Raw genomic sequence first — 13,555 nt, 5'->3', positions numbered from 1 at the left:
CAGATGTTGTTGACTACAGCTCCCAGAATCCCCAGCTGCAATGGCTTTTGCTTGTGGATTCTGGGAGTTGTAGTCAACTACATCTGGGAATCCCTGTTCGAGGGAACACTGGTAGGGCAGAGCAGGGTGAACTGGCATGTGGAATGCTCTGTGCACCATAGGAATGGGAGGCGCATGGGTGGACTGGTTTGCAGCATGCTTTGCACCCCAGGGCATTGTGGGTAGATGTGAGTGTGTTGGGGAGATCAGTGCACAGCACACTTGCATGCCACAGGAGTAGGGAGGACAGCTTGCCATGCTCCAGGGCAGGGACTGGACCGCCTTCATTATCCAAGCCACATCCCGTTACTTCTGGGTACCACAACCAACACCATGCCACTTTTGAGTGATGCCTGCAAGGCCACAGCGCCTCCCAGTGGTGTGGTATGGATTGCACCTTCCAGCCAGTGGCTTCCAGTGGGATGCAGGGAGGGCATCTGCTCATGCTTCTTCCACCTCCACCCCTCTCAATTAGTAAACATTCCTCTTACTCTGATCTTACATAAGAACATAAGAACAGCCCTGCTGGATCAGGCCCAAGAAGGTGGCCCATCTAGTCCAGCATCCTGTTGCCCACAGTGGCCCACCAGATGCCACTGGAAGCCTACAGCAGGAGTTGAGGGCATTCCCTCTCTCCTGCTGTTACTCCCTTGCATCTTTCTACTAATAGCTGGGGCTGACCTCATCGTGGTGGTTTCCGAAGAACCTTTGAATACAGTTGTAGATCTTTAAAGTCACCCAGAGCCTGTGGAATAGAAGGTGGGGGCGGGTGGGCAGGTAAGCTGAAGAACAGACAGCAATAATGGTATTGGTCACCTGCATATTTCATCAAAGTAACATAAAGGAAAGTTGTGCCATCGAGTCAGTGTCAACTCCTGGTGCCCACAGAGCCCTGTGGTTTTCTTTGGTAGAATACAGAAGGGGTTTACCATTGCCTCCTCCTGCGCAGTATGAGATGATGCCTTTCAGCATCTTCCTATATCTCTGCTGCCCAAAATAGGTGTTTCTAGGAAGTCTGGGAAACATACCAGCGGGGATCCGAACCGGCAACCTCTTGCTCCCTAGGCAAGTTACTTCCCCGCTGCGCCATTAGGTGGTTCGTTTCATCAAAGTATCCAGTGTTCAAAGAGTTTTTCCGAAGGCACGGTCCAGAGTGTGTTTGGCTTACCTAACACTTGGCTTGTGTTCTTGGGTCACATTGATTTCAGTGGGGCTTCTGTCAACCTGATGTGCCCTTGAGCGTATTTGTTTCATCTGCGGGAGCTGACGAGACTGCACTGAATTTTTAAGCATGAACAACCGTGGAACAAAGGGAGACTTTTTTATGCCCATCCCAAATGTCCTCCAACAGATCCACAAGACCTTACTTTGTACAGTGCTTGCTTGCTTCTGCCGACTGCCCCTTTTTGCTGCTTCTTCCTTGCCTGATCCTCTTCCTCCTCCTTCACCAGGGTTCTCTATCCTGCCTATATCAGGGATTCTCAACGTTGGGTCCTCAGATGTTATTGGACTTCAGCTCCCATAATCCCCAACCAAAGGCCACTGGGGCTGGGGATTATGGGAGTTGAAGTCCAATAACATCTGGGAACCCAACGTTGAGAATCCCTGGCCTACAGTATATGATTCAGGCAGCTGCAGACCGCACAGCCAGCATGATGACCCTGTCCTTTCTTCCAGCTAATTTTGCAGACATCCCACCCCCAGACTATCACCAGAATGGGAGGTGTGTATTCTGCAGCGGGGGGGGGGGAGCCACTTTATGAAAGGTGAGCCCCCTGCCAGTGTTCGTGCTCAGCGCTCTTGTGCCTCCAAAGGGACGCCAGCTCTTCAACATACACCGTGACAACAATCACCTGGACTTCTCCCTATGTAAACTGTAACTCCTTTTTGGGGTCCCATGACAACCCCCGTTGGACTCTTCTACTTTTCTTTTGCCCTAAGGAAAGTCAAGCAGCTGCCGTCTCACTGCTGGCTCCAGCCATTAACTTCTCTGGATTGTTCTTATTTCTGTTTTTCCTCAGGTGTACAAGGAAAGAGCGATGCGAGCGCTCCAACGAGCCCCGGAGGTTCGCCTCGGAGATGAAGCAATGTGTCCGACTCACTGTGCACCCCAACAACATCTCTGTCTCCCAGTCGAGTGTGCTGGTAAGCCCCCTTTCTCTTATCCCCACAGGCACTCCACCCCCATTCCTTCCTCCCCTGTCCTTACCAATACTTTTCCTTTTAACGTTGACCCCTGTAGATGAGCACGAAGCGTTCACTTGATGGTGCAACCGGTCCGTCAGAATAGGTCCCAAAGAGCCCAGTCATGTGCAGAGTGAGATGCTCTCACTCTGGGGTCTCAAACTGAAGCCTGGGTCCTGCAGATGTTGGCCGACAATTCCCATCATCCTTGGCTACTGCCCACTGTGACTGGAGATGATGGGAGTTGTAGTTCAGCACAGTGGAATAGCAACCGTTTGAGACTTCTGGTCTGAATCCTGGGCATCAGTTGACTTTGGCATACAAGATTCTGCCCAGAATCAGACTTTAGGGCTGTCTAGCATCCTCAGGGATTTCTCATGGTGTGTTCAGATCTAACACAGAGAACCAATTTCTACCCAAGGACCGCGAAAACCCAGGGGTTAACCTGGATGGGAGGGGAATGGGGCATCATAAAGGTGGTCCTAATTAGGATTAAGCCTCCTGCAGGATTAGCTGGTGGCTGAGTGTGGAATTGGGCATGCCTTCATTTCCGGAAGTGAGGTCATGAAAGACGGCTACAGCCCTCGGGAACATGAAACTCCCTGCTGTGTCAGAAACTGATAAAATCATTGCCTTCTGTCAACTCTTGTACAAATCAGCAATACTCTCTCACTCCCTCTCCCTCTCTCTTACACACACACACACACACACACACACACACACACACACACACACAGCTTCAGTATTCCAGATCCATTGCTTTGTTGATTTTTAGGGCTAACTCCCCAGTTCCACCGGCCACTTTCAGGTGGGGAAAAACCCCTGGCCTTTTATTATTATTTATCATATTGGCAGTTGTTGCCAGGGTCATGAAAGTGGGGGGGGGGGCTTCACTGGCAGCAGTGGTGCTTCTCTGGGCTGCTGGCAAACACCACTGTAATTTCCGATTAGTCTGCTGGCAGCATTCCCAGGTGACTTATGAGAAATTACGTACTTGCTGCAAGAAGAGGGAAGGGAGCAGTGCCAACTGGCCAGATCTCATTTGGCATGTGGGCTCATTCAGGGAAGGACAGTCCTTCAGGTATGCCAGCCCCAGGCTGCGAAGGGCTTTAAAGGTCAACAGGGTTGCCAATACCCTCTGTGTTTTCATGACATTTGAAAACGATCCCTTCTCGCGGTGGTGCTGAACGATCTGGATCCAGTCACCAGACTGCAATGAGGTCCCTTTGTCGCTGCTGCTGAAATGAGTCCAAAATGAGCCTTGCTGGAGACCTTTTTGGAGACCTCTAGGCATCCCTGGGCATCTGATGATGCCACTGGCCGTGCGAAAGGGCTTAGAGGCCTCCGGTCACCCAGCAAACTTCTTGCTGTCAGTTGGGAACTTCCCTTCACCCACTCCCTTTATTTTATAAGAGGTGTATACTTGCTTTCCCACTCAGTGGGCCTACAAGGCTGCTTAGAAGAACAGCCAACTAATCACACTGAAGACAATGTGATAAGAGGGTGTGCTACTTCATGGTGAATACCGGGGGGCTTCAGAGGGAAACTGGATTTGCACGGGGAGGGGTGAATGGCTCCAAAATTCTTGGTTGCTTCTGTACACAAATGGTCTATCTGGGGCCTACCTAAATGGTAGCCACCAGTCAGTGGAAGCTCAGTGGGCTTCCGATGAGCTTTGCCCCTCCTCCCTCAAAATAATCGATTGCTAGAACCCTCCCTCCATTTTTGTGGCTAATTAACAGGGCACAAAATTGGAGAGGAGACATTCGGACACAGCCTTCCTCAAGCACACACACCCTGTATATGAGTGGCAGATCTAGCTCCTCCTTGCATGGGTACCCCTTGGGCTCCTAAAGTGCAAAGAGAAGCCTGTTTGCATGGGGGATCTTTGTACGCACAGCCGTCGCCTGTGGCAGAGACGGACTTGCTACTCAGCAGATGGAGCCAGCCTGCTTCAGGCAGTGGATCTGTGGGGACCATCAAAGGGGATCAAGTTGCCGGTTATCTAATTTATTATTAGGAACATAGGCAGCTGCCAGATACCGAGTCAGACCATTGGTCTATCTAGCACTCAGTACAGAGGGCGCACCTTCTGGGTTGGATGCCTTGGGCACCAAAATGTCTGTGGTTGTTTGAGACCTATGGAGCTTCACGTTGGGTTTCTCTTTGTGGCTTGGTGTCATGACCGGAATCTGGGACATCCCCCACAACTGAGGGGGGCGAAGTGGACTATTCTCAGTGGACGAGACTGGGTGGGAAGACCTTTTGGCCCAGACTCCAGGCAGCCCTACATGAGAAGCCCTCAAACCTGAACCAGGACAGCTGGAGACAGCCTCCCTCCCGTAACTGAGACCTGCCTGCCTTCTCTGACTCTGAGTAGTCCCTTGAGGACTTGCCAACCCAAGCTGTTATTCCCCAAAGTGGTCTGTCAGTCTTGAAATCACAGTTACAGATGTTTGGTTCTGTGTTGCAGGTAGGGCAGAATAGGCTGAGATTGGTGGGCTTCTATGTCACCCCTTCTAGGGGTGTGCAAACAGGCTCGAAAGCAAACAGGTTTGATGTCAAACCTGTTCACTTTGAAGATTGGGGGGTCAAACCGAACCAAAACCACCCCCAGTATGGGGGTTCAATGAGCCTTTAATTTTTTTTTAAACTTACCCACTCCGGGGGGGGGGCGCTTCTCCAAGGTGGTGGGGGGTGGGGGGTTTGCGGAGGTTCCCCCTCCTCCCCCTTCGTTCCTTTAAAATTCTCCTGGTTTGGGCGTCTTTGGGGTCCCACTGCGCAGGCGCGGTGGCCTACAAAATAATCGAATTATGATGATGATGCCAGAAAATAGGGTCGAAAAGGGCCGAAGACGCCCGAACTGGCCAATTTTAAAGAAAGGACAGTTGGCGGGTGGAGGGGGGACCTCCATGGATACCTCCCCCCACCTCCTTGGAGAAGCCCCCTGAAAGGGGTAAGTTTAAAAAAAAAATAAAAATTAAAGGCTCATCGAATCCCCCCAGACTGAACCGAACCAAGAGTGGTTCGAAGGGGGCCAAAACCAAACTGGCCTGGTGCAGTTTGAGTTCGGTTCAAACTCGAACTGAACCGGGCCAGGTGGTTTTGTGCACTTCCCTATATCCTTGCTGAGACCTGAAGTTGCGCTTGCATGCGCATCCAGGGCTGGGGGAGCATGGTCAAACCACCTGCTTTGTGCTCTATGTGAACCCAGCCTATAAAGTAGGGGTGCTCAACTTTCAGTTCCCAGACGTCATTGGACAGCAAATCCAACAAAATCCCATTATGGGATGTGTAGTCCCAACAACATCTGGGAACCCATGGTTGAAGACCCTAGCTTGATCATCTTTCCTGGTGAGGGGAAGCCATGACAGAGTCACTCTAGAGCCAGGAGCTCTTCATTCCCAGGAAGTCCCTCTAAGCTGTAGTCTTGATAGCTCACCATGGAAGGTCGGTGTGCACAGGTTTCCATTTCTAACCTCGGCAGCTCCCGGCACTGCCATCTGGAGCAGTCAGGCCTCATAACATATCAGATTCCCCTGGCCTCTATTAATTCCTCAAACAGTTTAGGGGTAGAGCTTTGACAGTCATTGGTCCCTAAGGGCACTTGCATTATTGAAGCGAACCAGTCTTCCATTCTGTTTTCCAATGCAAAATGTTCTCATCACTTAAATATTGCTACCAAGTAATATAGTGTCATAACTCTTGGAGCATCTTTTGTATCACCATGGAGCTGTCCTAGGTGCTGCAGAACTTGCAGCTGACCCTGGGACTCTCCTCCCTGGTGACCTCACAGCTCTGCCGTCAGCTGCCTGCTCTCTTCACTTTCCGCCATCTTGGTATTGCTTCTGCAAACTTGATTGACCTTCTGTAGCCCACCTCGCTACTTCTGGGTTCCCACCCCAAGAGAAACACAACACTACGAGCTTCTCTGTTTTGAAATCAGGTCCCATTTCTATGGCTCTATGGACCACACTTTACAAGAAATGGCCCTTTGATAACCAGTTGAGCTTCGGTCTAATGAAAAATCGTTGTACATTGCATTTATAATGGTTCATTGGTTTGTCAGGGAATGATTTGCCTCTCGGGCCTGCTGAGACTTGTGGGAATCATCCCACTTACGGAAAACACGATGCAAGCCGTGCAACTGGAGGGAGCAAATACTCTTTTCTCATTTTCATATATTTGAATATGATGTGGCTGACCCCAGTCCGTAACTAGACTCCTTTATACACAGGACCTTGGTGACAGAGAGCTCCCTCTGCTGGTGATGCTAGGAGAGGAGGCGTAGAGAGTTAGACTGGAGCGCTACAGTTTCTCTGTAGTCCGCAGAGTGCCTCTTGTGAGTAAATAGTCACCCTCCTCAGAAACCTACTTGTGCTGGTGAGCCTCGAGTCTTCACGGCAGATTCCAAAGACTGTCCACTTTGCATGAGCGATGCAGAGCACTCCACCCCACTGCCCCTCAGGCAAACCCTCCCCAGCACGGCGCTATGTCAGCAGCAAGAGCGGCAGCCCCTACATCGCCACGCGCCACCTCGGGTTTACATCTGCATCCTATCCCCTCCGCCTGACTGCTGCTTTCTGTGAAAGGAGGTCCCGTGTCAAGCAAGAGGCATTTGGTCCAACTTCTCCAGTGTAATTCTCCCCCGTTGTCTCACCCATCTTTCTCCTCATCCATCTCTGCTTCTACTCTTTCCCTTTTTGTCCTGCAGCTGGTTTTGGAGACTTACAATGTCCCCGAGCTGTCGGATGGTGTCAACTGCACCTTTGGAGACCTGTCAGAAATGGATGGCTTGGTGGTAGGGAACAAGATCCAGTGCATCTCCCCAGCGGCCAAGGAGGTGCCGAAGATCATCACAGAGAACGGTGAGTCCCAGGTCTCAGCTTGCGTTGCTCCCTTGGCTAGGACCCCCTTCATTTTGCCATTCATGTGGGCAAAATATTTATATGGGTTTTGAGAACAACAGTGACGAATTTGGAAGACATGGTGACCTTGGGGCATTTGTGCATGTCTCATAATGGGTGAAATACATAATGGGTGCATGTCTCATAATGGGTGAAATTTCACCCTCATAGTGGGTGAAATACCCATCCATGTGAAATACAGTTCAGGGAGCTAGAATCTGACTCAAATCCCATCCCTTTACAAGATTACCTCGGCCTTAACAAATATTTATTTCATTATTTATTTAACACATTTATATACCACCCTATATAAAATCTCAAGGCGGCTTTACAATTTAAACAAACAGCTACTCAACCCTAAAAACCATATAAAACAGATTAAAATCACCATAATGAATACTTTAAATCTTTATGACACCGTAAATGAAAAGCCTTAAATATACCTTAAATATACCTTAAAACCAGAGATGAGTAGAGTTTGTTGGAGAAATTACATGGATTAATCCCCACCACCACTCCAAAAAACGGGCATGCAGGTTTTTCAGGAATCACCAGATCTCCAGCTAGATTCCACCAAAAACTGTAAGACAAATCTGATTCCAAAGGTTTCCCTCATCACACTGGGCCTAGCTAGAAGCTGCTAGGCCTTAGCAAACACCAGTTTGTTCTTTATTCATGTCAGCACACAGAGGCCTCTAGCTAGTCCTTAAGCCCCCTCCCACAATCCATAGCAGATTCTGCCCATGCAGAATCCCAAAGTCTGTCCCAGATTCTGATTGGACTGAATTTGTTGACAACTTTCCTTAAAAGTTCTGACTTTAGACTAGGTTTCTTAACCTTTTTGCATGTTTAGACCTCCCAGATCCTCAGGTATTACTCGGGAATTCTCCACTCCATTTGTATAATAGATTTTCATAAGGCTCCAGTAAAAATGGGAGGGGGGGATTTACTGGAATCGAAGACAACTCTGAATTTAAGGTGACCTCCTTAAAAAGTAAAGGTTAAATACAGGTTTTACCTGCATTTACTCAAAAGGAAAACTTAAGACGACCTCCTGATTTCTAATATTAAAAAAACAAAACACTGTGGTAGGGGCTAGTCTCTTGGATTCAGGTAAATACAGCAATCAGGATAGTTATCTTCAAGAACTTTATTCAGGCTCCCTAGGAAGTAAATTAAGTTCAGTGCAGCAAAGAGTTTCCATGGACCCTCTGAACCGACCCCATGGACACTCAGGGCATCCATAGACCCCAGGTTAAGAAATTCTGCTTTCAACTGTGATAAGCCTCCAAAGCAAAGGCGTTCCACACTTGTGGATCAAAAACATCTCTCTGCACTGGAGAGCTTGTTTGTGGTCAGTCTTGGAGACTGTGAGAAGGAGGCTGTCTCTTAGATGTCCACATGGGACGTCTCTTCTTGTCGCCCAGTGCTGAACCTCTGGGCAAACAGCAGACATTTCCACAGATCCCTTCCTCAGCTAGGGGGTGACTTGTTAAATATGAAGCATTTAACTGAGCTGTCAAAGTCATCTGTGGCAGATGGGCAGCAGAGGTGCACGCTGGTGGTGAAATGTATGCAGGAATGTGTGTGCGCGCGAGCGGGCGGTGATGAGTTGTTGTCAAGTTCCCTTTGGCATGATTGATTAATGACTCTCTCAGGTGAGGAAGAAAATAATAGAGGTGGAGGAGGGCAAACGGGTCAAAGTGTTGCATTAAACATGTGCACCTTCCTTATGAAAGCCTTGCAATTACTGGCAGTCAAGCACCATCCCTGCCTTTTGGGCAGAACGAGAAGACGGGGAATTAGGTTGTGGCCTTCCTATGCCGGAATAGGGCACCTGGAAATAAAGAAGAAGGGGGAGGCTTAAATTAACATGGGTGGGGGCGATTGTTGGGGAGAGGAAATGGGCAATGGGGCCTCATTGGAGACCTGGGATTGTATCCTCAGTGCAGGTGCAAAGGGGCCTATGCCAGCCACTTCCTCAGAGGAGGAAGACCATTTTCTCTCACACACAGCTTGGGCCCTGCCTGTCCCTTCCACTGGGTGAGCCCAGGTGAGGCCCCAAACCTTTAGGTGTCTAATGGAATGATCCCTGCTTCCTCTTCTTCCCAGGCGACCACCACATCGTCCAGCTCCAGCTCAAATCCAAGGAAACAGGCATGACCTTTGCCAGCACCAGTTTTGTCTTCTACAACTGCAGCGTCCACAACTCGTAAGTCCATGCTGTCGTACTCCATGCCAGTCTGTGCTTCTGGAGGTGAACATGAGGAGAGCCTTGCTATTTGAGGCTCAAGGAGTATCTAGTCCAGCATCCTGTTTTCCACAGTGGCCCACCAGATGCCTCTGGGAAGCAAACAAGGAGGAGATGAAGGCATGCCTCTTCTCTTGCTGTTGATCCCCTGCAGCTGGCATTTGGAAGCCTCCTGCCTCTGAGCCTGGAGGTAGCCTATAGCCATCAAGACCAGTAGCCATTGATAGACCTGTCCTCCATGAATCTGACTAATCCCCTTTTAAAGCCATCTAAGCTGGTGGCCATCAATACATTCTGCGCCACAGTTCTGTGCTGTGAACCCCACCAAGTGTATCCATGTTGATTGAGAGCAGGGGTGTGCACTGACTATTTTTCATTTTGGTGCCCCTTTTCATATCTGAGCTTCTGTTTTTATTGCATTTTGGGCCCATTCGGACCCACCCCTGTTTGTTTTGGAACTGATTCATAGGATCTGGGTTTGTGGTGGGTTAGGGTAAGATTTTAAAAAAATGTGAACAAAACTCACTCTTTTTATGACGCCTTTGCCACCACCTGTGTTAATGGTGGCTGGAGCTCCATATGTAGCTGCCTCCTGGTGCTGACCATGGTGTGTGTTTCTTTAATTCCATACTGCCCTGGGATGATGCTGTGTCCCCGGGCAGTTATGATCAGAGGCAGATGCCCTGCTGTCTGAGGTCCTTTAAAAAAAACACTAACCCCCCCCAAAACCCCCCCCCCTCTGGAAATACCAGGGATTGAGCATGCACACAAGCTCTGTATTTTACTCAGAGCTATGGTTCCCCACTCACACCCCGACAACACGGCTGCTGAAACTTGGGTACACAGAGATTATTGGGTGACAACTTCCATCATCAGAGTTGTCATCCAATAATATCTGGGGAAACTCTTTTGAGTGACCCCACCCCTCCTCCTCCTCCTCCTCCTCCTACTACTACTACTACCACCACCACCACCACTACTACTACTATTTAACTGCTTTTTAACTAAAGTTCTCAAAGTGGTTTACATAGAAAAATAAATAATAGATAAATAAGATAGCTCCCTGTCCCCAAAGGGCTCACGATCTAAAAAGAAACAGAAGGCAGGATTGTTTTAAATATTCTGTCAAGGTAATACATGTGGCGCTGGGCTGTCTGGCGGGGGCTAGAGGGGTGATAGCCCCAGGTCCCTGTGCTTTCAGGGGTCCCTGTGCTGCCGCACAGCTACAGAGATGCTTACAATATTGATTCTTTATGCAGGGGGGCGGGGCACAATCTAGAGACAGCCCATGTGGGATGGCTAAACATGGTCCAGATTGGCTGGCATAAATGAAATAAAAAATACAATATTGATTCATCAAAGCTCGCCCGCCCCCCAACTATTCTCCTGGGCTCCGTAAAAGCTAGAGATGGCCTTGATGTGAGGTACTTTCCTCACATTCAAAAAGTAATACGCTAATTAGGAACATAGGAAGCTGCCATATACCGAGTCAGACCATTAATCTATCTAGCTCAGTATTGTCTACACAGACTGGCAGTGGCTTCTCCAAGGCTGCAGGCAGGAATCTCTCTCAGCCCTATCTTGGAGAAGCCAGGGAGGGAACTTGAAACCTTCTGCTCTTCCCAGAGCGGCTCCATCCCCTCAGGGGAATATCTTACAGTGCTCACACATCAAGTCTTACAGTGCTCACACATTACAGGTGAAACTCGGAAAATTAGAATATCGTGCAAAAGTCCATTAATTTCAGTAATGCAAATTAAAAGGTGAAACTGATATATGAGACAGATGCATTACATGCAAAGCGAGATAAGTCAAGCCTTAATTTGTTATAATTGTGATGATCATGGCGTACAGCTCATGAGAACCCCAAATCCACAATCCCAGAAAATTAGTATATTACATGGAACCAAGAAGACAAGCATTGTAGAATAGAACAATATCGGACCTCTGAAAAGTATAAGCATGCATATGTATTTAGTACTTGGTTTGGGCCCCTTTTGCAGCAATTACTGCCTCAATGCGGCGTGACATGGATGCTATCAGCCTGTGGCACTGATGAGGTATTATGGAAGACCAGGATGCTTCATTAGCGGCCTTCAGCAATTCTGCATTGTTTGGTCTCATCCTTCTCTTGGCAATGCCCCATAGATTCTCCATGGGGTCAGGTCAGGCGAGTTTGCTGGCCAGTCAAGCACAGTATACTGTAGACTTTTCAGAGGTCCGATATTGTTCTTTTCTTCAATCCTTGTCTTCTTGGTTCCATGTAATATTCTAATTTTCTGAGATTGTGGATTTGGGGTTTTCATGAGCTGTACGCCATGATCATCACAATTATAACAAATTAAGGCTTGACTTATCTCGCTTTGCATGTAATGCGTCTGTCTCATATATCAGTTTCACCTTTTAATTTGCATTACTGAAATTAATGGACTTTTGCACGATATTCTAATTTTCCGAGTTTCACCTGTAATTACTTGCCAATAAGCTCATTGTTATTCAACATCTAATTAAAGAAATGAGATTCGGCCTTTGTAAAACTCGACAAGGAAGGGTCTCTGCAGGGGGAGGGGGAGGGGGAGGAGGAATTCCAAAACCTGGGGGCCACCACTAAGAAAACCTTGTCCAGAGTACCCACCCTGTTCTCTCCTCCAGCAGTGGTGGGACACAGAGCAGAGTCTCCCTTAGAGGACAGCTGGTCTTGTGCTAGTAAGCATGACTTGTCCCCTTAGCTAAGCAGGGTCTACCCTGGCTGCATATGAAAGGGAGACTAGAAGTGTGAGCACTGGAAGATATGTCCCTTAAGGGATGGGGCTGCTCTGGGAAGAGCAGAAGGTTCCAAGTTCCCTGCCTGGCAGCATCTCCAAGCTGGGGCTGAGAGAGATTCCTGCCTGCAGCCTTGGAGCAGCCACTGCCAGTCTGTGAAGACAATACTGAGATTGGATGGACCAATGGTCTGACTCAGTATATGGCAGCTTCCTATGTTCCTATGTTCCCTTGGGCAAAATCCTAAGTGGGTGGACGGAATGGTATGAAGGAAAAGGAAAAAGGAAAGGTTGTGCCATCGAGTCAGTGTTGACTCCTGGTGCCCATAGAGCCCTGTGGTTTTCCTTTGGTAGAATACAGGAGGGGTTGACCATTGCCTCCTTCCGTGCAGTGTGAGATGATGCCTTTCAGCACCTTCCTATATCACTGCTGCCCGATATAGGAGTTTCCCATATTCTGGTGGGGGATTCGAACCAACAGCCTCCTGCTCTCTAGGCAGGTTACTTCCCTGCTGCACCATTAGGTGGCTGGCTATGGAGGATGGGAGTTCTTATATGAAATGCTTTCCAAGGCCCACTGTGACTTCTATACTGGGAAGGATCCTGGGAAGTTGGCAGACTCCCAAATCATATTTGTGCTGAGTATCAGTCTGTCAATATATGCCACTGCTGTTCCTCATGGCAAGAAGGCATCATACTGGCATGAGATTAAAGGACTGAGCTCTCATTGAGGGTCAATGAAGAAACCTTGTACATTGTATTTGGAATAGTGACTGCTTCTGTATACCTGGTAGATAACTATTCAGCTGCAGTATAGTATTATTTGCAAGCCAACAAAGTAGCTTTCAGTTGAACTGAAATTGAAACGATGGGGTTTTGTAATCCAAGGCAGGGGAACCCCTTCATGGCATCCCTTTGCTCCATTGCTTTAAAGTTGATTCACGCATCGCTCAGCAAAGCTACAGTCTGGGACCAGGTTATTTAAAGGACCATGCCTTTCCAAATATATCTGCCTGCTTACTTAAGAACAGAAGAAGAGCCCTGCTGGATCAGGCCCAAGGAGGCCCATCTAGTCCAGCATCCTGTTTCACACAATGGCCCACCAGATGCTGCTGGAAGCCACAGGCAGGAGTTGAGGGCATGCCCTCCCTCCTGCTGTTGCTCCCGTGCAACTGGTATTCAGAGGCATCTTGCCTCTGAGGCTGGAGGTGACTTTCAGCTATTAAGACTCGTAGCCATTGATAGACCTGTCTTCCATGAATTTATCTAACCCCCTCCTAAAGCCATTCCAGATTGTGGCTGTCAGCACATCTTGTGGCAGAGAATTCCATAGGTTATCACCAGTTGCCATTATCAGAGATGCTGGTCTGCGTTCCCTGACCATTGGAAGTCTGGTTGGCAAGGATGTGTGA

At 48.6% G+C, this 13,555-nt stretch overlaps 1 protein-coding gene across 7 annotated transcripts in view; it reads left to right on the top strand.

Moving 5' to 3' along the window:
• PLXNA4 (plexin A4) overlaps nt 1–13,555 on the top strand; it is a 699,000-nt gene that overhangs the window by 505,877 nt on the left and 179,568 nt on the right. For all 7 annotated transcript variants that reach the window (XM_053255172.1, XM_053255171.1, XM_053255173.1 and 4 more), the window contains 3 exons: nt 2,061–2,184; nt 6,938–7,091; nt 9,243–9,342. In XM_053255172.1, coding sequence (XP_053111147.1) covers nt 2,061–2,184; nt 6,938–7,091; nt 9,243–9,342 — 378 coding nt within the window. The remainder of the gene's footprint in view (nt 1–2,060; nt 2,185–6,937; nt 7,092–9,242; nt 9,343–13,555) is intronic.

Source organism: Hemicordylus capensis, chromosome 5 (assembly GCF_027244095.1).
Source record: "Hemicordylus capensis ecotype Gifberg chromosome 5, rHemCap1.1.pri, whole genome shotgun sequence".
Lineage (NCBI taxonomy): Eukaryota > Metazoa > Chordata > Lepidosauria > Squamata > Cordylidae > Hemicordylus > Hemicordylus capensis.
The sequence above is the reverse complement of the archived record's forward strand: the minus strand, read 5'-3'. Positions and strand labels throughout refer to the sequence as shown.